The sequence below is a fragment of the Aptenodytes forsteri genome, unplaced genomic scaffold (genome assembly GCF_000699145.1).
Source record: "Aptenodytes forsteri isolate BGI_AS27 unplaced genomic scaffold, ASM69914v1 Scaffold252, whole genome shotgun sequence".
NCBI lineage: Eukaryota > Metazoa > Chordata > Aves > Sphenisciformes > Spheniscidae > Aptenodytes > Aptenodytes forsteri.
In genome coordinates, this window is record NW_008794281.1 from 1,764,448 (window position 1) to 1,791,631 (window position 27,184).

The 27,184-nt window shown below is 39.0% G+C and overlaps 1 protein-coding gene across 1 annotated transcript in view; it reads right to left on the minus strand.

The window, feature by feature from the left end:
• SHANK2 (SH3 and multiple ankyrin repeat domains 2) overlaps nucleotides 1-27,184 on the minus strand; it is a 325,234-nt gene that overhangs the window by 268,945 nt on the left and 29,105 nt on the right. The window contains exon 9 of the mRNA XM_009286552.1: nucleotides 11,899-11,965. Within this exon, the coding sequence (XP_009284827.1) occupies nucleotides 11,899-11,965 (67 nt within the window). The remainder of the gene's footprint in view (nucleotides 1-11,898; nucleotides 11,966-27,184) is intronic.

A 27,184-nucleotide genomic window follows, 5' to 3' on the forward strand; every position in this document is an offset into this window, starting at 1 on the left:
GCACAGCCAGGACAGCTGACCCCAACTGGCCAAAGGTTAGGGTGAGAATGTTGATAACACACCGATGTTTTAGTTGTTGCTGAGCAGTGTTTACACTAGTCAAGGGAGATGGCTGAACACCTGCCTGCCCATGGGAAGGAGTGAATGAATGCCTTGTTCTGCTTTGCTTGCGTGCGCGGCTTTTGCTTTACCTATTAAACTGTCTTTATCTCAACCCACGAGTTTTCTCACTTTTACCCTTCCGATTCTCTCCCCCATCCCAATGGGGGGGAGTGAGCGAGCGGCTGCGTGGTCCTCAGTTGCCGACTGAGGTTAAACCACGACACCAGCTCATTAAACTAGAGAGGGAGTGACAGAAAAGGTTCAAGTAGTTTCAACGGCCTTGGACTTCCTGGGAACTCTGTCCACAATCCTAAGGAGACCCGATTTAAATACTTGGAAAGCGTTTACTTCGAAGATATCTTCCACGGTGTGACAAAACCTTGACTGCAAAAAGATACAGCTTCTCCTGAACTCCAAGGGAAAGGCTGTCAACTCAGACATAGCCCAGGAGATAGAGATATAAATGGAGTAACAGCAACAGCGTGAAATATTGTGAACAGTGTGAAATACAGCGTGAAATATTACACTCATTACAAGGCAGTATGCTTCAAAGCCTATCCCTTTATCAAGCCTCATCTATAATTTGACAACAAATGGTCTTCTACGGGGATACTATTTCCTTTTAAAGAGACTGCATATTCAGAAGATATTACAACAAATTTTTTCAGTGAAGCCTCAGTTCTTAAGGTAAATTGCCAAACCATTGTACATTGAATGGAAAACATAACATCAACTTAATTTTGATAAATAATCTAGTTTGGAAGAAAACCAGTATGTTTAGCTGTTAAAAATGATATAAATATAAATGTAGCATAATAGAAAGAGGAGTTCCAAGTAAGGGAGTCACTAAGTGTAATAAATCTGTTCAAAATGGAGGAGAGTAGCTATTACTGAAAAGCACAACTTAAAAAGGTTATCTGAACCGATCTAACAGAAAAATACTATCCTTGCAATCACTAAGCTCACACAAATACTTAGCTTTATATTCATACAAAGTTTTTCATTCCTACAAATACTTGTTTTATATGATTGGCAATGTAACCAAGTTGCTTCTGTATTTAGGCGGCTATCCTCACCCAAATCCAATTAGTCCATGGAAGATGTTCCTGTCTTCAAATGGGAGTTATATTGAACCTGATTATTTTCAATAACGCAACGATTAAGATACACACTGGCACACAAAAATCCACATATTTAGAAGTTAAAAATCCACCCTTGTGCCGTTAGTCTTAACTTTGTAGTCTACTGGCAGCCTAATTATATAAAGGAAATTACTGGGGGCATGAAAAGGCTTGTGATGAAGTGCTCAGCATAAGGACCTACATTACATTGAAAGTTTCTTTTTTTTTTTTCTTCCCCTCCCTTTTTTTTTTGTTTTTTTTTAGTCCAACTCTGCATTAACTTTGGGAAACACAGGAAGTTTCTTCAGGAAACGTTCCTGACTATTCTTATCAATCTCTATCTTACCGTTTTTGTTTTTTTTTTTTTTAAAACTCTAGCATTTATTTCATGTTCTTTCATCTCTTTTTCCTGTGTTCTCACCATTGTAAATGGGAGAAATAGGAAGCCATGGGATTCTGCACACATCTATTTCTCTATTTGTCCTACGTCTATTTTTGACCTGGCTTCACTGTTTCACTGTTTGAAATCCCGCATAGCGTTTGACACAATCTTAGAGAGCTCTTGAGGCTCATGTTGAAAAACGATTTAAAGAAAATACATTAACTTTTCAGGAATACTGGAATTCTCTGTGAGACACTTCAAACAATTTTTCTTCTGTACTACCCCCTTGTTGGGCCGCCTCATATCTTACACCTGTATTGAAGGCTCCCTGCCTTATCATACTAGGTGTGGGCCCTCTAATATCCTAATATTGGTATTGCCATCCAAACCCTCCTGTTTTGTTACAGAGACCTAAATATATCATGATTGAAATGCACTGATCACATACTTCCAAAGGGCATATCCTCTTAAAAAAAGCACAATTATAGAAAGTCTAGGGATACAGATTTTAGTGGACCCTGAGAAAAGTTAGCAGAAAGGCGCTTAAGATAATACTGATCAAACGGCAATAGCCATAAAAACCACAAAGTCCATGGTAGTTTCTTATATTCCATTTAGACCTCCATTCAAGTTTTACATCTCCTCCTCAGAGTTTTTCCTCTCTAATAGTTGAGATCAGCCCCTTGTCGCTAAGAAAGGAGTGGCTTTAGAAGAGAAATGTGGGCACAGACGCAGTAGAGTCAAGAAGACAGAGCTATGCTCGGGCTCCAGTTGCTACAGCCAGACAAGCTGATATTAGAAACAAGATACGTCTGTTTAATGAAGGCGTAATCGACTCTAGAACAATTAACAAATGGATCCAAAAACATCAGATCGCAAGACTAGCATACAATTTTCCAAATCCCATTTACATTATTGCAGGTCTTTAACAAGACAAAATGTTTTTTCTTGTTATAATCCAGTTCAAACAGGAATTAGTTAATATAAATTCTGTAATCTGCACTGTGGAGAAGGTCAGACAGCACGGTCACATAAACCTCTTCCAGTTCTATGATCTATAACCTATAAAATTGGATCGGAGATCACTGAACAGATTTCAGATCCCATATAAACTCAAAAGTACTACTTTCGTTTTACATCCCCTCAGCCTAATTCAACTCCTTAACTTATTCTAGTACCTGCCCTTGTCCCCCGTAGACGCCCTGGTGCAGGATCAGGCACCTTGCCTGGAAGACTGAATCGGAAAGTGGACTCCCGAGGAATGGGTCATCTGCTGACCATTTCCAGTGACTCCGAGGGGAGCTACGGGGGTTAGAAGGATCCGGCCGCCAGATTGAACAACGCTGTGAATTTCAGTCACAGGGAGTAACCGAAAATCATTATTGCAAGTTCCAGTTTGGCTGAAATACTAGTTCAAAATTTCAGCATTCGAGAGTTCTGGGGTACTTGCATTGCTGTCTGCTCATAACACGACCCTTGATCTGCCTGTTTAGCTCAATGGCATTATCCTTTTATGTATTTCACCAGAATTTTTGAGAATAGTACAATCCACTCAATTACTTTATATTTTGTAAAGCGAGAAATTAATCTTCGTCATTTGATAACCTGTTTGATATCCGAAAATACATTCCATTTTTGTCCCCAGTCAGAGCAACTATCCCTGGTGTACTCAAACCATTTTTCCTACTGATTATGCTTTACGGCTTTACTTCTTTTTTTAATTCAGTGACTTGCACTAGTTCTGCACCTGGCCTCTGCTTTTACTCCCCTGTACGCTACCTCAGTGGTGTCAAGCCAGTGAAAGCTATTAAAAAAACCAAAAGCAAAAAAAGCCAATACTGGTGAAAGAACCATGCCTTATGGCACGCATACCCTTCGAGGACTTGGGAAAGGCAACTTGACCCTACTCCCTGATGAAACAGCACACTGATGATAGGAACATTACCAAAAACAAGCACAGTTCCCAACCGCTGGATATAATGGTCTCAGCCTAGAAGGAGCAGAGAAGGTGAGAAGCTTTTCTCCTGATGAGGAGCTAGCCGACTAGGAGCTAGCTAGAAGTCAGATTTGGGGGAAGCGGGAGCTGGGGACCCTGGAAAGACTTCCAACCATTTGGGTCTGAGCATGAAGATTGGGGCAAGACCCAAACACCTACCAATTCTCCCCCTTCCTTTCCCCCCTTCCTCTGCCACCCTCCCCAACATCCCAAACATCTCTAGGAAGAAGACGTGGATAAGCCAGTGAGCCCTGCATGACCTGCACCCACTGCTCAGACCACAGAGTTCTTGCCCCAGACCAAAACTAGCTCAAGGGCACTGAAGATGGCCTGGGATTCCTCCGGTAGTTTATTTTGGGCCCAATTACAAAGTTGTTCTTGTTCAGTCTGTAAAATAAACTCTAACAGGAGTAGCTGCGACATTTGTTGCCTACCTGGCAGGTGGCAAGGACACACACTACAGGCCAAACCAGGCCAAATCCTTCTGAAATCTACTGTACTTGTATCAGCAGTTACGCATGTCACCAGCTCTCCCCTTACTTTCCTGCTCAAAAATTTAGACTAAGCCTAAGAAATCACAGGCAATGACCATGCACTACATAATTTGCGCTGCTCTGCATGCAGTTCCACACTATATGCACAGAATACACCGAACTTCAAAGGCCAACAAGAATAATCAACTTCTGAAAATAAAGTTTAAACTTTGAAATAAAACTAGTTATGCACAATTTGGTACTAATACACACACAGAAGAAAATTACTTGTGATCAAAAGGAAAAAGAAAACTACTGTAAGTTTTTTCAAGCTCTGTCCTACATTTCAGTATGTAATTACATTAACAGATCAGAATTCCCAGTTTTCCAATTTGTTTGCTACCACATAGCAAGACTGAGCATATGACGTTCTATTCCTTGCAACCCTTTGGAGAAAAACAGATGAATAATAGCAACAAATTTATTTCATACCAATCAATATTCGTTTGGTTGTAACCCAGCTTGAAAGTCATTAATGTAAAGGGTTTTTTCCTATACACGTGAGAAATAATTATTAATTTAGCGGAGGTATTTGAAAGAAACTGCAAAAGGGAACATAGGATTATGACAATCTACCAAACAATATGCATTTAAAATGTGGGCAATGAAGATCTCGGTGTCTTTGCCATCCTGATTATACCAATATCATCCTTTTTCCACATTAAAATGCCTGCTAGCATATGAAACAGGTTAATGTTATTCACATTCAAATGACAAATACACAGGGCTATAACACGCACTTGTGTCCCTTTTGCTTCTATTAAGTAACGCGCGATAAAAATAGAACAAGTCATTGCATGCTGCTGACAGTTTTGTAGATTTTTAAGTCTTTTGATTTACTGCCTTTTCTTGTTTCTGCTTGTATCTTTCTAAAATATGATTTCCCCTAACCTGAGAAGTATTCTGCACGCATTTGATTTATGAAAATCAAAATTACTAAATGGTTCCCCAAACCAAAATAAATAAGTAAACAGACAGGATATTCATCGGGCCGGCTAGCATTTAATAGAAACACTTGCAGCTGAAAAACCAAGATTGCTGGCCTCAATTGCTCTGGTCTAATTAAAGAAAATGGGTTAGAAAAGCAATTTTACCACAAACCAACTAATAGCCTTGTGTTTTGAAAGACCTGTTCTGCTTATTCTAGGATAAAATGCATGTTTCTTAAGATGATTACAGTCACAATTCTAATAAAAATAAATACTTTTACTCATACTTGAAAAATGTTTTATTTAAAAGCAATTGCCCAGTGTGGAATATGTATATTTTAAAGGATAAGCCTACCATATTAGCAGATATTTTAATATTTTCAATATTAAAAAAAATAATAATCCATGTGAAAGCACAGACAAACCATCACATACACATATCTCTGCATAATTATAGAGGAATACAGGAACTCTGACTTGAAGCCTAGCAACAGTATCCAAGTATTAGTTAGTCTGCTAATCAACTACCAAAAACTCGCACACCAGCCCAATGTGTTTCATTTTTCTAAAGCAAAAAGCAAACAAAAATAAAAGAATTCTATTGCTTCTAGCTTCAGAGCTGCTGAAGGACAAGATGTACAATATAAAACAAACCTTGTTCACTTGAAGAAGAACAACCCATGTCATTTAATCCATCTGAAAATTCATCTCATCACAAAGAACCAAGGCAAAAGAGAGATTTAAAAATAGGTTATCCAAGTCAAAGGATTATCAGCTTGCAACATACTTAATTTTTGCATATCTGTATCTAATGAAAGCTTCAATATTCTTACATATATGATTGGTTTTTGTACCTCCATCCTCTAGAAGCCATTGTAAATTCTGTATCTGTATAGCAATGCTTCCTAAATCTGCTGTGCTCATTTACTCACAGACAGCTGCAGGCTGGATGAAAACAATCAGGGATTAACTTTTCTATTCATCACATCTTCTAATCCATTACTTTCTCTTAGTTTGCAATAAATAAATGCATGAAGTTAAATAAATTATAAATGTGCTTAGCTAGTTAAAAAAAAAGAAGTTTAAAAAGGGACGTTATTATTATTTTTTTAATGATGTGTGACTGCTGTGCCATACATCAGGAGTATATGTAATGTCTTCCTCAAAGCAGAAAAGATGGAACAATAGTCACTGAGCTGCAAGATACTTCTGGGTTCTAAAGACTTTCCAAATAAGTGATAATTAAAATAAGCTCCTTTAATGTTGTTATTATTCCTCAAAAAACTAATCTGGGGGCATGATGAATTGAAATTATCTGAGAAGCTATACTAAGTATTTCATACTGCTTGTAAAACAAGTTTCTAAGTACCTTATGGTAATAGGTTTTCTTGCTTTATGAAAAATACTATTTTAATTTGTTTCAAATAGGATTACTTCTTAAATGATAGGGCAATTTTCATTCACCTTTCAAACATCTGTCAAGAAAACAAAAGGGATTCCCTGAGGTTTAGAACCTCATAAAAGAAATAAATACAATGAAATCTGGATCTTGTTTTTAATCCTTTACTGATATCCTTTTTTCCTCTCCTCCGAATCCTTTATCTTTTATGTGTGATTTATTGTTGCAAAACTGCATCATCCCTGTCTGAAGCAAGACTAACGTGAACTTTCTCTGTTAATGACAGCACGGCGTCTCTTATTGTACTAAGCCACGGGAATCATTTGCAAGGCTGTTTTTCTCAGTTTGTTTCTGAAAATGGCAGCACCGAGTCAAAAAAATAGTTATCTGTGCTAAATACTTTTCATGCCACGGCTTCAAGAAGCTGGTCACCCAGACACCTAATGTACCACCTGAGATGGAAAGATTAATTGGAAATTGATGGTGGGAAAAGGCGCAAGGTAAGGAAGAAGCGACTTGCTGATAGAAGGAGGGAGAGCACGTGTGAGAGAACCCACAGTTTTGAACTTCCAGAGGAAAAGGTCAATTTTTTTAATAGGACGGAATAACTAACAGGTTTTTATGCTGGTGCTGTGGCTAAGCGGAAGCAGGTTCTACAAAACTCCAGTTTGCGGGGAGACACAAGGGCTTACAGCCAAAAAGGAATACAACTGCTTTAAGCGCCACCCGGCCTGAACATTTACACGCTGTAGACCAGAGTCACGAGAACAGTCAGCGGGTTTGGATTCCAGGTCTCCCCCTTCCGTGGATCGCCCCTCATTTCACCATGAGCTTCCTCTGTGAAATTATCCAAGAGTCAGAGAGCTGCACCCATCCAAAATGAGAATGTGAGAGAAATCGGGCTTTCTCCAGACTGAAGAAACAACGTGGAGGATCGTTGTGGTACACGCTCTTCAACCAAAGTGCTGCTGCTCAGAGCTGTCCCAGAGTACATCTATCAGCTCTCACCCCTCCTGATGGTTTTGAAACCCTAAATGACCTTATCTACGTTGAAACACGCTCAGCTTAGCCAATCGAATGGCCGCTATAGCACAATTCTACGTAGCTGAGAAACCTTACTGGTAAAATCTCCTCTTTCTTTTTTTCAGATGACTAGGTAGGGACTCCCCGGGTTAATCAGGTCACCAATGGCACCTACACCTTCTGTCTTGGATACAAACTTTAATCCATTTTGCTTCTATAAAAGTGGAACAGACGGATTTCGTCTCTCTGACTGAACATGTACGCTGACATTGGCCCTAAGTAGGCACCTTCATCTGGCAAGATCTGAGTGAGATACCCAGACCCTACACACCTTAGACAAACATCCCTCTCTTACAGTCAGATGTCACATTACTCCAGTAACATGGGTCACTATTTTTGCCTTTTTTGGCTCTAAAATAGATATTTTTACGTTTTCTTCTTTTTACAGAACAACGTGAAGTCTTATGATTATTGCAAAGAAGCTTATTTTATATATGCCTAGTTTTTCAGCATTTCAACACATTTGTCTAATGTAAGTGCTTTGTAATTAAATAAAAAGAAAAAGGAAGAACAATCTCCGTGGGATTTGACCTGTAGAACAAAGATTTAGTAATTCTGCTGTAAATTAGAACTTTCTACTGCTAGAGGATACCCTGGCCATTTTCCACCTGAGCTGCTTCTCCATCATCTTCAACAATAGGGACAGTCTTAGCATCACGGTCTGGCACAGACCCAGGCCAAGGCGGGGGGGGGGAGAAAAGAAAAAAGACTCCCTTTAAGACATGCAATTCAGCCTCTTCTAAACTGAACAATCCCAGACTTTGCATACGGCTTAAAATGGTATTCTACTCTAAATGCCAATGAAATATAATTGGCAGGCAAAGGTGGAGGAGATAATAAGTGATATACCCAGCACTTAAGCATATATTATTTATGCGGAGCTCTTGTGGACCAGTGCATTGAGATGTAGCGCTTCTGCTGTCGGCGCGCTGCAGACTCATCCCTTTACTCCACGGGCAGCGATACCCTCCTTCTGCGGAAAGGCTGAGCTACGATCTCTGCCGCTGAACCAAGCAGCTCATTCACCGCAATGCATGGCACAGGACCATGAATCATAAGCATTACATTACTGCTGTTAGATCCTTATAATTGCAGTTTTGGCAACACTACTTGAAACAGCTTTGTGACTACTGACAAACTGGAAGACACCCACATAATACCTTCTGCATTGAAAGTACAAGTGACTTCCTCCTGCAATAGTTTGGGACAACAACATTATCTAAGAATAATGTTAATTAGCACATGTCAAAACAGATGGACACGGATAGTGTAGTTCCTCACTGTGTAAGATTAGGGATTTCAAGCAAATATGATTTTTCATATTTCAGATACTTCGGTTTGAAAAATGTAAAATCTTGTTTCTGGCACCAGATAAAAAACTGCTCTTGAAACTACTAAGTTAGGTCCAGCCTCCAGTCGCTTCCACCAATTAAAATTCTCCCATCCTTAAGACGACATGCCCAGGAAAGTAGGTAGATTCTTTCTGAAAAAAATAGTATTGCCACTTATATTACTCAGCTTGCAATTAAAAGTATCTATAACGAAAGATACTGGGTATGAAGATCACTAGAAGTTACAAGATTAGGTCAGAAATCTTCCAAGAGCAATGTGGAGTTCTTTCCAATGAATCACGAGCAATGCGGAGTTTTTCCCGATGCATCACCAGCCCCTCCTTCCAATGAATGCTATTGCGAATAATCATGAATGTCATTGACAAGCTTACTATTAAATGATGGAACAGCTCATCACCTACCAGCTTAAACCTCCAGCGCAAAAAAAGAGACCCACCCAAAGCTGCACATATTCCAAAGAATTTCTCCCTGTTGTAACTTATTAAATGAGTTGAAAATAATTATAAAATATAGTAACAATTATTAAATGAGCCTAAAATAATAACAACAAGGTTTAATGAACTGGTTCAATACCAAAATTCAATATCTAACCAAAAATACACTTTCTGAGGGATGAAAGATGAAACGTTTCTCAAGAGACTTCATAGTATGATCTGTCCTTCTTCTCTTCATGAGGATACTTCTCAAGCTCTTTGCTAATTCCTTCCCACTCTGTTGCCTCTGGGCTCTAAGAAGGTACATTACTCAAATGATATATGTTGGAATACATCCAAAACTACGCAAATATAGTGGATAACCAGGCAAGTAAGATAAAGAAGAGCCAACTTGTTAAAGTATAAATGCTGACATCGTTCTGCACATTCATCATCATACTAGCTCTCAGGTTTTCTGCTCAGGATAGTCTTCTTTGATTTTTCTTTTGTTTGTTTAACTGGGAGGCATTCCAGAAATAGGTATTTCAATGACAATTTTTTTTTTTTAAGCAGTAAATCTTAAGGGACAAATGTCTGGCTAAATTGAATTAGCTGCGAGGAAACAACATAACGTAATGCTTATTCTTTAAGACAAATCTACTAATTTAAATAGTTATGCGCAGTCCACCACCACCTTGCAAAAAACGCAAGTGAATCATGGAAGCACCAGTATTTCTATTTTTCAGTGGAAAAGTGAAGGCATCAGGAAAATTTGGAGAATCTTCCCATAGGATACATTTTCTAAGAAATTTTCTAGAAATCACCAAATCCCACAGAAAGTTTTTACAGTCAGCAATAATAAGTTCTGCCTAAAGCCTCAGCCACGTGGCTATCACTTGTTTCGGGAACGAGTCTCATCCATCTACTTCATAACTACATTCCAATTTCTCCCACATACTGACATAACTTGGAACCTGCACTTGTCAGGGGAAAGGAAAAGTAGTGCAGAACTGGTCAGTCCAAAAAATGATGACATTAACATCAACGCGGTTTCACACAAACCAGTTTAGGGGCTACTGTTTGTAAGTGTACTGTAAATGTTATATTTACTTCGCAGTTACTCATACTGTAAGTGTACGCACAACTAATTCTAGCAAGTCATTCCTTTACAAGTTTTTTTTCTCTTATTGTACGCAACTGTTTTTAAGAGAACAAAACCCCTTCAGAGAAACGTAAACCATAATACTGTGTATTGTCTATGTGCAGTACTTGTTCTGCACTGACTCTACACGCAAGCCAAAATATCAAGAACTAACACGGCAGAAATAAAGGGAACATTTGAATCTAAAGAACCATTTCCTTTCATTTCAACATCGTCATGACGTTATAAAACCGTTAGCCACATGTAAATATAAAAAATAATAAGATGCTCACCCTATTAGGAATAACTGGTTCATTTTTAGTTAATTTTTTTACATCAGATTGTTTATAAATACAGAAGGATGACGACTTCTTACGTGGAAAGGAACTATCCCACTTTCTGACATAAAAACCTTCCAAACTCACTACGAACTCTTATGCAGAAGTTATGACTTTTACACAAAACTTTTATGCAACGTGTCCTCAGTTTTCTCAATGCGTACTGCAAAGAGTTGAAAGCATCGCAGTGCTACGAGAATTCGCATTACCACAGGGAATTTTTAAGTGTACCCCTGCAGATCACATGCAACAACAAAGGGAAATGGAAAGGAGGCCTTAATCCACAGCAATTCTTTCACAATCCTACGTTTCATGTGAGCTGGCCTAGTTTTCCACATAAATTAAATACTATCAAGTCACAGATCTGCATCACTGAGTTAAATGAGTGCAGGCGACTATACAGACCCTCCTGCTTCAAAAGGAATGCCTTTTTTCGTTCAACTTCAGGATGTTCCTGTGGAACTTTAATTAACTTGAATTAAAGCATTTTAATTCATTTTAATTAAACTGTACCAGAAATAACTTTTATCAAACTGTTTTTTTATTTTAATGGCAAAACTCCCTATGTAAAAAAGAACTTTAAAAAGCCTTGAGGTTTTTTGTCAAGGGCCCTTAACGCCTGTCGCTAGCCTTCGTCCAGCGCCCCATGCCAAACTCAGTGAGAGGAGAGGGTTTTACGGATATGGATGGACAGTTTCTGCCATACATTCATTTCATTGCAGAGAAGCATCTTTCTTCGTCTTCTGACCAATTATTCCTACTTGAGAACTGCTTTAGGCCGATGCCAAAACAGCCCGCAGGAGCCAGTTCGGCCAGGTACGTGGATGTGTATTTAATCTGTTACAAACTGGCTAATGTATGTTAATAAAGCATCTACCACTCTTTTGCATTACTTATCAAATTTTCATTTTCAGAGCACATTTTGAAAACATTTCAGCTTTTTCCCCATCTTCATTTTTTAAAGAAAACTTACTTTTAAAATCTCCCTGAAACGATACTGTCATCAGCCCTGTAGCCATATCTCGCATAGAATCAGATTTACCATCTTTGCAAAACCTTGGTTTAAACACGTATAACTTATTTTCAGTGTCTGTAAATATTTTGCTTACCAATATCAGCTTCCCTGTGATTCTTGATATATTCAGCGAGCTCAAAATTTCCCGCTATTATAGCCACCTAAAGGATTGTAAAATAGTTACAATTAATACATTGCCATCACTTATTAAGCAAGAAAATATGCATGTTACATTACTGACAAACATCATACATATGTATTTTCATTTCCCAAAGTGGAGTAACTGTTTATTACTTCTATCCTGCAACTACCACACGCAATCCATTTCTGAAACAATGTTGAGAAACGATCTCTCGATCTATTTGTAAGCAGCACTGCCAGTCCCCCAGTTCCCCGTTTGCTAAGAACGCTGCGATCGTGGATGTCTCAGGAGACTGCCCGAAGAGCTCTGGCTTTTCACGTTGTGGCAGTCAAAACCAGCAGCGAACATTAAACGCGCCAGCCCCGAAGCTCTGGGAGCTATGCTGATGTGTGGAGAATGCTACGGGCGCAGGCTTAGAGACACGTTTAAGATATTATTTCCCTTTGCTCCTGCCTCGCTACTTACCTGAACAATGAGAACAGGGGCTACAATGCAATGTACGGGGGATACCCAGGGAAGAAGTATCAAGAACTACAAGTATTCAGGTACCGCTAAGACACCAAAAAAGACTGAAAAAAGAGGAACTGGAAAAGCTTATGCATATGTATAGAATTTAAAGTGTTTTAAATAAACATAGCTCTAAAATAATAATTTTCTTTTTCCTTTATTTCCCGGTTGTCGAACACAGATGTGTAACTATTCCAAATTCTCATCCAAATGCACTTAAAGAGAGAAACATCTCCCCTGGATATGAGGAAAGTGATTTGGTTATGCCATTGCTGTCCCTTCCCTTTTTCTTCTTCTCCTATTTTTGCCCTGAATATTCAGCAATTGCCTCTTCTGGCTCCATTTTGCAGCTTTATATTATGACAGATACTGTTCCCCTAATGGCGCTGGGGCTTTCCTGATGTAGGTAAAAGGGATAAGCTGGGCTCACCTTTCTCATAGAAGCTTCTGCATATACAAGGTGCAGGCCAAAAAAAAAAAAAAATTAAAAAAATCTTATTTAAGGACTCCCCTGGATATAGGGCTACTGTCAGTCACGAGAAATGATTGAAAACTCAGGGAAATTTCTGAGCTGATGACCAAGACAGATTATCTTCTGGTTTGTACCACCCCACAAATCTCCGGGATGAAGAATAATGCAAAGGAAGACTAAAGTGCTGAAATGGTCTTAGGGAGGTGTATGAAGTACAGTTAATATCAGCTGTATCTCTTCATGTAACAAGCATGAGACCTTATTTCTGCACTCGCCCCAGGAAATTGAATGGACAATTTTATTTACTAGCAACCAAAACAAAATAATATGGAAATCCTCAAAAATGAAGACTTTACACACATCAACAAACTACAGACAGAAAATCTTGACTATTATGTATTTAAGAGCTTCCAAATCTGCTTTAAATGGTAGACTCAGAGCAGGCTTAAATCATGAGTCACGACCATTACATCCATTTCACCTAAAAATAAAATAATTACACGTATTTTCTGCACTTTTTATTCAGCGTCGACTATTTGCACGATGCCTCTTTCTGCCATTAGCACGTGTCACGTAGGGCTCGGAGCGGACTTACCACATATCCTACCGCGACACTGGAAGAAGTCTCATTGAAACGCAGTACTAGGAAGACTATTTGCTACAGGCGCAGGTGTGCTGCCTTAGGAAAAAGAACTCTCTGCAACACTCCTAAATAAAACTAGATGGGATTGTTGAAAGTCAGATTGTCACACTCTTTTCTCCCCTCTACAGTCCTCCCGGTGACTTCATTTTAAGGCCTTTCTTTAGACCCGAGACTCCCCCTGTATTAGTCTTTATGCTTCGAGCCGTTGCTCGTTAATCCCTTTCTGTACACAGCCCTGGAAATCCTTGCGGAAGGACCCAGATTTAAACAAATGTTTTCAAACACAGCAAAGTAATCTCCGATTTACCTTTTGGTCCTAAGCAAGCAATAGTTGGTCTATAGAGAAACAGACTGATTTAGGTTAGGTTATAAGGTCGACTGGCTAGTAAAGTACAAGCAAGACTTTAAAGAAATTACTATATTTTAAGTATAATATAGTATTAGAATAAATGGTTCACATTAACAAACAAAACAACTGAACATTTATCGTGTTTATGCCCTGAATCCAGGTTCCCCCCCCCCTTTTTTTTTGTTTCATTAAAAATTTCTATCCAATGTAAAGGCTAAATACAGTAATTATGTTTTCTTTTCATTTCCAGTGTATCTATTTCGTGGCAGAAATCCTATTCCACATTTATATAGTACCTAGCAGTTGTACTCAATACACGTACACTTGTGTTCTAAAACAATCCTCAGTAGGCAGCCATGAGCATGGCACGTGCACTATAATCATTTTTGTCCTTTAAATAATTAACCTGCATATAATATCACCATACTTACTAGTGATAATCATGTAATTATTTTCTCATTACAATATTAACAGTAAGGAAATGCTTTGCTTTGGGCACTTCTCAGTTGTGTTACGTCAAACGTTGATGGATTCTTGGGAGCAAAATGCATTACTATGAATCAATAATACTGGTTCAACACAATCCCACTTCTGCTTTTAGACCGCAGTTGAAAAAATAAAGTGTTTCTGCTCAGATATGTCATCAGACTCCCGCATGCCATAATATCTGCAAAGATCAGGAAGGTCAGAGACAGAGGTAGATTGGTGCACTGCCACCTCACCACCAACAGAGGCAATTATCCATCTGAAAATTACTATCGTAACCATTAGTAAGATGACCTTTATTCGAGAAACTACTCCTGAAATCAACTGCTTCTCAGCATGGATAACGTATCAGAATCTGGCCCCCAGCCTCCTCTGTAAGGCTTCTAAAGTGTAACTCATGATTCTCCCTGGCAAACGGCACTATGAAAGTAACAGCGGAGCCGTACAAATACTCTCTCCTTATTTCACATTCTGCAGCCTGGCTTGGTTCAGGTTCATAAAAGCAACATTTGTGTGTAGATCAGGGGTTTCCTCTACATTCTAAGCAAGCAATAACGTCTCCCTTCAACATTACCCCTAATTAGCATGCAAAATTCGATCAGGGAATTCACCAGTGACAGGCAGCTTGCTAGACAGCAGCCATGTTACTCAAAGGAAAGAATTTTTGATACAGAGTAGATTTTAAAACTCAAGTATAAACATGCTGTTGAAGTGATAAATACATTTTATTACTTGAAAAAAGATATTGCCAGATAGCTAAGAGACAGCTTGACAGAGCATTGTTCCTGTACTTGCTTCTGAATCAAGCACTAGATTCAGCAAGCTCAAGGTATCGTTTCTCTCAATTTAATCTACTTCCAGTCGCTAAAAACAGTATGTAAAATTCTAACAGCAAAAATGAAGGAAAAATATGTTAAGATCTAAAGAAAGCACGAAAAAGTAAAAAAGTACAAATATTTCTTGGCATAACATCAATGTACTTCACTTGAATTTGATGGGTAAAGAGTGTGGGTGAAAGTGAAGTCAGAGAAAACTCTGAAAGATACAAAATTATTCTCATTCAATTTTTACAGTTGCAAACTACAAAGCACAGCAACCACAGCCTCTTTTCCATCAAAATTCATCTTGAACCAAAGTTAGAGTGTTCAAATAAAACTGTAAGCGTGAATGCATTAGGGCAAGTGAATGGTCTTCACAAGATCCAGGGCTTGAACCAAATTAAGGTGGTGTAACGTCTCCCCTCGATTAAGATGAAAACTAAATCAGAACCTTACTGAAGTTCTGTAATTGTACTAAATTTCTTTCTACCTTAGAAAAAAAATACTAATGTAGTATCTTCACAGAAAATATGCTTCGTAATTTACATGTTTTTAAAAAGCCATATTTTGCTTTTCAGGACGTTCTGTAGTCAAGTGCCAGATTTCTAATTTAGAGGTTATGGCAGGAAAGAGGGTTTTGTTTGGGTTGGTTTTTTTTCCGATCACAAGACACCTCTTTTGGCAGTGAAAAAGTAGCACAGCCAGCAAAACCACAGTGAAAGTTTTTTTTCCAATTCCAGTAGGAACTGGATTCCAGTCATCAAAATGCATCACATGCATGTTTACAGACATGAAATATTACCGTGAAAGGCTGGAGGTAGCACTTTACAGCTAGAGGCTATCTACAGACTCTGTTGTGCTGAAACTTCAAAAACTGCAGCTTTTTAAAAACTGCATATACAGCAGTCTCACTGTAATTCAGGTTCTTTCATTCCTGCAGCAAATGTCCTTTCATTTCGTCCTTTTGCCACAGACAAGACACTTATCTTACATCAAAAATCTGCATGTCCTTAGTCACATTGTTCTGTAAACCTGATAAAACCTGTTTACGCATTGTCTAAAAAAAAAAAAAAAAAAAAAAATCATCTACAATTTCCACTAAAACCTGCATTTTTTTGCCCGATTTTTAAAAGGCGTATTTACTTTGCATCAGCTCCAGAATCAGAAAGACTGCACCTGCGGCGTCACAGCACGGCGTCAATCCAAGTCCAGCTGAAAAGCAGGAGTAAGTGGTTCAAGTACCGTGCTTTCAGACCCAAACCAGGATCTTTATCTGCTGCACTGACATTTGGTTGGGATCTCTGCCATATATTCTACTGTACAACACAGAGAACAGAAACCCTCTTGGGTTTTTTTTTAATCATCATTAGGGGCAATTTTATATGAATGATAGTAACCAAAGTGAATCACTTATCAGCTCCCTCCCCTCTAAGTTTAACTGACCCCGCTAAGGGTGTTAACACAGGCACCTAATTACGTTCAAATTACATTTGCTAACGTACATGACTGACGTGAATAAGTACATACGCTTACAACAGGCAAGTGAGCAGAAAGTAAAGCTAAGCAGGAGGACATATCTTAGTCCTCTTGGGTTTTTTTAATCATCATTAGGGGCAATTTTATATGAATGATAGTAACCAAAGTGAATCACTTTTTTCAAAACCTAAAAAAACCTTTTTCCCCTTTTTTAAAAAAAAAAAAAAAAAAAATCAATCATCTACAATTTCCACTAAAACCTGCATTTTTTTGCCCGATTTTTAAAAGGCGTATTTACTTTGCATCAGCTCCAGAATCAGAAAGACTGCACCTGCGGCGTCACAGCACGGCGTCAATCCAAGTCCAGCTGAAAAGCAGGAGTAAGTGGTTCAAGTACCGTGCTTTCAGACCCAAACCAGGATCTTTATCTGCTGCAATCATCTACAATTTCCACTAAAACCTGCATTTTTTTGCCCGATTTTTAAAAGGCGTATTTACTTTGCATCAGCTCCAGAATCAGAAAGACTGCACCTGCGGCGTCACAGCACGGCGTCAATCCAAGTCCAGCTGAAAAGCAGGAGTAAGTGGTTCAAGTACCGTGCTTTCAGACCCAAACCAGGATCTTTATCTGCTGCACTGACATTTGGTTGGGATCTCTGCCATATATTCTACTGTACAACACAGAGAACAGAAACCCTCTTGGGTTTTTTTTTAATCATCATTAGGGGCAATTTTATATGAATGATAGTAACCAAAGTGAATCACTTATCAGCTCCCTCCCCTCTAAGTTTAACTGACCCCGCTAAGGGTGTTAACACAGGCACCTAATTACGTTCAAATTACATTTGCTAACGTACATGACTGACGTGAATAAGTACATACGCTTACAACAGGGAAGTGAGCAGAAAGTAAAGCTAAGCAGGAGGACATATCTTAGTAGGAGGCAACTCATACAAAATCAAAAGAAAGTAAGGGAAACCCATGCAGCTAGACTGGCAGTATCGCCTCCTATTTCCACGATACTCTGCCTTCATAATGTCATCGTAACAAAAAGTTAATGGAGTCGCTGAAACAGGTCACAGCTGAGACACGCTCAGAGGGCTGTGAAGCACCAAGCCATGGGGTTAACGACCCTCTGGGCAAGGCGGCTGAGCGGAGACAAGAGCTGGTTGTCACTGTCAGGGTCCGGAATGCAGAGCGTGACCAGTGTTTATACGGGTATTTGCTCTGCCTCGGCAGAAGCAAAGCTTGCTACGGTCACCCCATCGTCTCACTTACTGTCTCACAGACAGATGTTCCTTTCAAGTGATGCAACTGGCTACAGTGGCTTACTGTTTGCCACGCCTGGCAATGCCAGATGCTCTGCCACCAATTTAGTGAAGAAGGGAAGGAGTTTAACTGCCGCTTGGCTAGTTGCTATGGATGGTAACTAAGTGACAGCTCGGTGAAGTAGAAACTTGAATGAATGAAGTAGCTGTGACGCAGAGGCTGGGGGGGAAGCAGGCAGGAGATGGGGGCACCCCACGATGGCTAGTCCAGCACAGGGCACTGGGCGAGGAATGAAAGACTGTAACTGGTGAGGCACCTTTAGGAGGGTATTTCTTTCTCCTGGCATAGCATTATTCCCGTCCTCTGTTTACAGGCAGAAATGTTCCCTCTGGATACAGGCAGTTTTTAAGTTGGCTTTCAGGAGTCAATTCAGAAATTAAACGTTTGACGCAGCTGGTTAGTTCTGCTTTCCTGAACCTTGTTCCCCAAAGAAATTTAGTTTAAATGATGGCAAATAAGACTACTTTGTGTAAACAGTGAAACCTGACAGATGTCCAGTTACAGGTTTCAGTGCGACAGAGTTTCATAATGTTTTCAGACTCTGGACCAGATGTAAGTAGCAGCACTGACTCACCAATGTCTCTCTTTTCAGCCCCATAAATGCAGTTGTCAATATATCAATTACTTACATTAAAGTATTTAGATTTTTTTTATTGTGATTAATGCAGTGTTTTGTTCCTTTCGGGAAACTGGAAATTATATATACACTTTACCTGTCACTAACCTTTCGCAATTGATTTTTTCCGCTCTTCAAATGTATCACAGGTAGAGGTTATATTAAATTAGAGCAAGATCTTTGTAGCCTGTTAGCAAACACAATTTTAGAGCTTTATAGGTTAGTCCCTGAAAGGCAAGCACCAAAACTAATATTACATTATCGCTCTTTGGAACAAACTGCTCCACACAATAAGGAGCAATACAAGAAAGACAGAAATTGAAGTTGTCCCCTCTTAAATCCAGCCAATGAACTTTGACAAACTTTCTACATGGGAGTGAGGAGAGCATCTCTCAGTTCATTTATGTTTCACTCTCAGTCAAGGCTGCTGCACCTCCTTCTGCCTGAATTTTAGACCAGGCAAGACATAAAGCTTTAAAATGCGTTGCGTAAACGGAGAGCGGAGGAAGGTGTTTGGGCTGCCCAGTTGCAGCTGCACTTCACAATAACCAGTTCATGATAAAACAGTCAGCACTCCCCACCTGCTTTTTCTCCCCCTTCTCTTCTCTTCCAAACAATTTCACTTTCTTGATGAAAGTACGTTTCATTATCCTTTCCTTCAAGGCTGATCCTTCATCGTTCCACTGTCTCTGCTACCCAGCAGCGCTCACTAAACAATGCTCTTTCGAGAGAGCTTGAAAGAGCAATGAGTTCAGGTATGGCACTACACATTAAAGGAGACAGCTCTATCCCAGGACAGAATGCGACTTCAGTCTTGACTTTGCTCAGTCTCAGCCAAGCAGCAGAAATGCAGATGGACACACAGGATACTCTGAGGTACATCCACCCTACATGTTCCCATCTTCAGGCGGAACTGGAAGGAAGAGGTGATGCAACCCTGCGAATGAGACTGTAACCCTAAGACTCTCCAGAAATTGCCTTCCGCCTAAATCACAGACTTATAAAATCATACATTATTTATTGTACCACTGAGGACTACATTATTTTAACAATGAAGAAACGCCATTCAAGCAGTGACAGCCGTTATGCAATAGGATGCACAATCAGCAGAGACTCCTGAGAAATCAACACAAGTGGTTTTAGGAGGAACGGTTCGGATCACTTCCTTAATGAAAAGACCGCCTGAAAAGCTCTTCCATGTGTCATAATCAGGGCGTGTTTCCTTAATATTAAAAATATAAGAAAATGTTATCATTTTCAATAAGCATGGGTTTCCAGACAAAAATCGTATCAACAATTCACCCAATAGCTGCAATATGAAGAAAGAGGTGATAATCCAACAGCAAGGCAATCTCTAAACCGTTCCATTATAATCATAACCTTTGGAGACAGAAAACCTTTTAATTTGCTATGAAAATCTAATGGTGCTTACTGTGGGGCAATGAAAAGGCAACGTAGTTCAACTTCAACGTATTTCTATCGTCTCCTCTCGAAAGAAAAGCTCTCCCTGATAAAACCAAGAGGTAAAGGCTTTTTGGAGTCTAAAGCCACTTTGAAGTTTGCCACTGTGTACCATCAAGTATGCAGTAGTCATCCACCAGGACGTTAGAAAGTTAAATTTAGGTTGTTAAGTGCGAAGACCCTGCTCTCACGTATGCCTGTGCATGCCGGTGCAGCACACAGCACGATGACATTCCATCCCTGATAAATAGTGACACAAAATCATGCAGCACACTCTGCAGACTCCGAAAAAAAAGTATCTTAAATCGATATGCATTCGTTGCTCTCATATATGAGCAGCGTGTAGATTTTAAAACTCTCTTCAGTGGTACAGATGGAGTTCGGTTTGGAAAAGCAAGAAGCAATCTGTGTTCCAAATTTCTTTTCCATAGGTGTGGGAGAAAAATGTACTTAGCAAACACTATTGCTTTCTTAGACAATTTCAGAGAGCTTGTACATGAAGGTATGTTTATTTATTCAATAAATACAAGAACATATCTAGAACTCAGTTTCCTTTGGAAATACATTCTTTTGTAACACCTTAGCAAAATGGGACAATTTGGCAAGCATTGTTCTGAGCTCAAATCACAACATAGACTTTAGGTATTTTCAATTAGAGAAGACATTAAGAATTCAATAAATACAACAAAACGGGGGTTTTTTTCTGAACCAGTTGGAAAATTCTATACAGTTACAATAACTGTATTATCTAAAATAGAAATGCTGAATAATCATGAATTCTGTATTTTACTTTCCAAAATCAAAGGGCAAAGTATCATCCCACATTTTGTAGTTGTATTGGTTACAGTCGATTTTTGACTTTGAGGCTACAACGTTGTAAAATAAAACTAGCGGCAGCTTCTTACTTCACCTCATTATAAAATAAAACCAAATGCTTGATAAATATACTATTAATATCACTAATTCACTCTCTTTTTCTAACAGCGCTCCTGAATACATATAATATGGATGACATGAAACACGACCTCAAGAAGACACATATGTTTACATTATGGAGACACACATTTACATTTACACTCCAAAACTTTATTAAAAAGTAATCACTTTTGAAGTTGAGATGTAATACTTCTAATTAGAAATATGTCAGAAGCGAATTACTATTTTGAGAAGTTCATAGTTGTGTAATATTTTGTACACATAATAAGATAATAATGTTTTTGTTGAAAATATATCAGAACCGAAAGGTTTTATTTGATAAAATAAAATTAATTGAGAAAATTAATTTTATCAGTTTGAAGCTTTATTTCAGGTATCACATTTTCAAGTTTCAGTAAAACTGAAATAAGATGAATAAGATACACATAGAATAAAGAAAAGCAGTAAAATTTAATATTTTTTTCTTTAAATAAAAGTCAGGAAAGATTTATATTAAGCGCAGAAATAACCCACATTCTCTACCAGGACAATAAAATGCTGGCAATTTTCCTATATTACTCTATAGTAACGTTATGAAAGAATATAAGTAGAAAAATCGTACTCAGCATTGTCATACATGCTTCTTTCCTGGACAGAAAAGAATTCTTAACAATTTTAATTATATAATGTAATACCAGCTTAATATTATGCATTTTAAAAGGAGCTAACTTTGTACATTAATATATCTGATGTCCAGCAGATGGCAAAATATCAGCAACCATGACCTTTAATCTTCTTGAAACTTGCTTAATTTAAACCCCAAAGTATGGGGTTTTTTCCTTTTTCTTTCTAGTCTCCACTTTCTATTTCATCGGATAGCAGGATTAGCTTTACCTTTTGGATGTTTTCTGTGTGTTATCTGCTTGAAAGACAATTTCATCTTCATCAGTTCTTGATACAACAAAGCACAATAATGTTACTATCCTTTAAATAGTCCTTTGAAGACAGTTTCTTCACCACTGAAATTTTTTTCTCCAAAAGCATGCTGCTGCTACTGTTCCCAAATTTGCCAGCACATGTTAGCATACTGTGTACTAAAATCTCTTAGCAACAATATCTTAGTGTCTAACATTTTCCTTCTTCCAACTATGATTCACGGAGCCATCTGTAGTCAGATATTGACATGCAGTATCTTAAAATAGATACCTTACATTTGCTCAACAACTAGTTTTAGCATCTGAAAATATAAATTATGGGAAAGGGCCAATATTTCTTTGAGGCTCTTCATCATTCCCTTGATCATTTTAGCACTGTTTAAACAAAGGCTTGCCACGATCACTTCGCCTTAGTATTAAGGTCAAAGTATTCATGCTTTCCGCAGCGCAGCAAGTAGACAGCTCCGCTGAGTTGGCTGCAGTCCCTTACGTAAGCCCTCCAAGCAATCTCGACGGCTTCCCAGGTGAGGACCACCCCACACTGGTACCCTGGCTATTTTTTAAGAGTAACTGAAGACTAGGTTTTTAAACTTCAAGTATTGCTACATGCAGCGCTAAGATCTAGGCATTTTTCACACCCTTGGAGCCTGAGCCTCGTGGAAAGTGCCCTACAATGGGTGGGACAAGGTCAATGTCTCGGCTGGGCAATGACAAAGAGACTTCTGCAGCAGCGGCTACTGTAGGAAACGCAACAATGTTTTTGAGCAATTAATATTTTAAAAATAAGCAAATATACCACAACATGCATCCAAATACACAATACGTATTTAACTGGGTATCAAAAAAGTACACTGCAAGCGTAACAGTGCTGGCACACTTTCATTGCTAAAATGCTAGTTTTGCTTACAAGAGATTTTACAGCCCCTGTGGGTCTTCTGAAATACACTCAGTAGCCACGAAACAGTGCCAGAGCTGACTAGCTTAGTGAATTCAAGTCAAAATTAAGAGAAGGCTATCACACTGAATGACCTCCTTTTAGTCTCTTTATGTCCTGCAGCGCTGTCTTAGCAGGACTCTATACTGGACCGACACCTAAAATGCCTCTAGGCAGCCTTGTTCATTTTCCACTAACCTTACTATGATTTAAAAAGTAGAACTTATATTTTATTTTACACTGTCCTTTCATGAACATGCACAACGGCGTTCTTAAAACTTAACTACTCTTATTCATGAATAAGCCATGACTGAATACCTTCAGATTAAACTAAGCCTGCACGGACACCAAGATAAAAAAATGTAAGTCCTTTCTTCACAACATGCAAGCAAATCACTTCTAAATCATCTCACTCTCTCGGCTTTGAAATGCAAACTTAACTCCTATGACAAAAGGATCCGTTGTTATGCAAGAACCAGCAGCCAGAAAGTGTTGAACTGAATACGCGGGCAAGTCGATTAAAGTTACCAGGAAAGATGTCAGGAAGCAAAAAAGGAACATGCAGGCAAATTCATCCCAGGCACAACTTTGCTGCTTCACGGCGTTCTTTTATTTCCTCCTGGTTCTTTAGATGAGAAAGAACTAAGATTTTTAGGTTACCCTACTTTGTACAGATTGTGTTAAGCCTCCTCCACGGTCACTGCATGTATTGGGAAATTTAATGTTTATTTCTATTTTAAAAGTAGAGAAAAAAATTACATCTTCTTTCTGCTTCTCTACTAAAATGCCACCTAGCAAGTCACTCTCAAGTAAGATGCGTTTTTCTACACTTGTGTTTTAATAATTAATATGGAAAAGAAAAAGCAGTGTGATACACGCACATTTACAATTACAGACTCATTCCACGGGAAAATCTAGCTCAAGCTGGAAAGAGCCATCAAAAGCCAGTTACTACATAATCCTTATTACTGCTACATGGGCGAGCAGCAATTTCAAAGGAGTATTTACTAAAAGCAGATAACGCCAGGTTGCAGCATCAGATGAATCAGATAAGACACAGCCAGTAATAAAATTGACTTAATTTTCTCCCTTCCCCCCCCAAATAATATGCTAAATCAAAAAGCCATGAAATGCAACCTTCTTCAGCAGAACTCTTTTAGTAAAAGACTGAGCAAGTGTGCTATTTGCTAGATTTTGCTTTCCTTGACATTACAGTAAATGTCGGGTTAAACAGAAAAATTAGCTAGTGTGTATAGGTCTGTGCTGCTGTAGGGTAAAAACCTTCACCTCTGAAGGCAGTCCTACCTCGTAGAAAAGCCAAAATGTGCTATATTAGCAGCTTCTTCCCCAAACACTTTCAGAAAAATGTCTTCCTACTCACAGCAGGCAGTAGATACTGCCCACTATTTCACAGTAAAAACTGTTCACGGGATTCAATTCTGCAAACACTTAATAATACAGTGTTGCTTAAACCGCTAAGCCGAATGGCTGAAAATGCTTTTTGAAAGCCCTTAGGATAAAATGCGTCAGGTTAATAGAATACTATGATTATTTTACCTAATACATTTGGTGGATTCGTTCCAAACTCTGTGGGTTAACTATAATAAAACCTTTGGAAACAGCAGTCTAGTAAAAGTCAATGCCAATAACATACTCTGACGAAGACGGATACGGGACAGCAGTGTATGCCAACTGCTATTCACGAATGTTCTCTCCAAACGGCAATGCAAGAAGATGCTAAGTCTATCCTCGAGGCATAGATCCTCCATTTTCATAAGCAACAAGAACTCACTCGGATATTGCCAGAAATGAACACTGAATAACCTGTACAGTCATGCAAAAGCAAGAGATCATGCGACCACGTCACCTGTCCATCATAACTATGATCATTAATCCGTACTTGCAGGCCTGAAGTGCCCACGAGTCCCACTCACAGGTTGTGCTCAGCACTGCACGGACACAAAATAAAAATATCATCGTTGCCCAGAAATGCAAGTGTAAGTTCACAGAATCATAGAATAGTTTGGGCTGGAAGGGACCTCTAAAGGTCATCTAGTCCAACCCCCCTGCCGTGGGCAGGGACAGCTTCAACTAGATCAGGTTCCCCAGAGCCCCGTCCAACCTGACCTTGAATGTTTCCAGGGATGGGGCATCCACCACCTCTCGGGGCAACCTGGGCCAGTGCTTCACCACCCTCAGCGTAAAACATGTCCACCTTAGATCTAGTCTGAAGTTGTGGCAATCCGTTTGGACACAAGCAGACAGAGGAACACAGGAGAACAGCAGGACACGGTTGGGCATCCTGGTCATCATGGCAGAAGCAGCCTCAGCACAAAAGGTGGATTACAGTTTCTCCGATATTTCTGGTTCATTAGTATTGACTAATTCAATCAGTGTCGCTAAAGCTATTACACACATAATAGCGGCACACAAAATGTAATAAGGTATTACATTTTATAGAGAAACTGAATGGTATTAATATCTCAAAATAGCACAGTTTAACAATAAGAAAAATTTAAATGTAGCAGATTACCACAAGCGTCCTTACCTATGGTTCGTGAAACAAATTTCCCATAAGGTTTAACCTTCTTATACCACACATACAGGTACAGGAATCAGAAATTCACAAAAGAACAACATCTCTCATCTCTCCCGGAGCAGAGTCTGATATAATATACTTTTCTGCCAGAACACTGAGGAAAAAAAAATACTGGATATCTGTCACTGTCTAGATGTTTATACAGTGCCTATCATTTCCATTTCAATACATGTAAAACCCTGGCAACAATGCACTACAAATAAATGGACATTTTATATTAATCTTGTTCATATAGCACCCATCTTAGGACTAATGGGGTTTTTTTGGTGTCTTAGAGACACAACATTTATTTTTCCCAAATTTGCTCTAAACCAATAAAAATACAAAAACTTATTCTGGTAGACACAACAATGAAGTAAAGTGTTTCCAATGACAAGATTTACCATGTTCTTTATAGCTACAGAAAAAAACACGCACAGTTGTCACAGCTGACCTTTTTACAAGGATAAGACATGCTATGTGTGACTGCTCAGTTACGATCAGGCTATTTAAGAACTTACCCTTGCTGCCTTCTCTTCTAGGATACAGTATAAATAAAATCACAGGAGCAATATTCAATCTTGCTATCAAAAGCCTATAATTAAATTAAGATTATACAAATCTCCATTGCCTCTTGCAACTTCACCCACGGCAACTAATGGCGTCTGAATCACACACGAGCCTTTCTTACACTGAGGCAAGAACTGGTAGTGACCCTTCCAATTTAGTTTGCTTAATGTGTTCCCTTTTATAACCTAGTTTCGGTTGCTTCTGAGCTTTTGGAAGTTTATCCATTTGGTGGAAAAACAAACAGATTGGCTCCTAGCTACCTCAGAGACACTCTGTTTCTCCCAGGGAAATCCTGCTGCATGTGAGAACACCTGAGGCATTTCAGCTGGGCACCCCTGTCTGAGCAGGGAGAGAAAGCGCAAAGGGGAACAAAAAAAAGGGTCTCGGATCATTTACATGGAGCACAATACAAAAGACGGTCTCATGGACACTCCTTCACAAGTGCAGCAACAACAGCTTTTTTTAAAAAAAGACACATTCTGCAGTAAGGATTTTTAGCATCTCCAAGTGGGGCAATATTTTGCCCTTCTCAATAAAAGATAGTTCTATCATTTCATTTCTTTATGTTTTACCATATTACTTCCATTTGTCTGCTTTTCTGAAAAAGGACAGGGGTTAAGACAAAGGTTAGGAGTGATCAGCCAGCACTATGCAAACCATCACTGGGTCACGGCGAATGAATTTTAACCCCATTCTGTATCCACATGTATTTTTCTGCTCCTGTATCTCTTACTATATGCAGCCCCTATCAAGCCAAGTGACAGTATTCGTGAAAGCCCCTTAGGCTGAGGTCCGAATTTTCAAAAGTAGCTGCAATATCTTCAGAAGTAGTTGAGGCAGAAGCATCTTTGCTGTCTCGTGTTTTCAGCAAGGGTATTACATTCTGCTTTGTTATCTTCTTGTCACCGGCTGTATAATGAACCAAATATTGACTTTTGGTAACTGTACTTCATGTGCCAGTGAGGAGAAGCATCTGCCTAACAGTTTGTCAATACTTCAAAGTTGACAGTAGCAGGAAATCTGCTGACACTCGAGGTCACCTCTAACTTGCCATCAAGCACTTTCCTGTTGGAAGTGTTACTTAGAATCATAGAATCATTAAGGCTGGAAAAGACCTCTAAGATCATCGAGTCCAACCGTTGGCCCAAC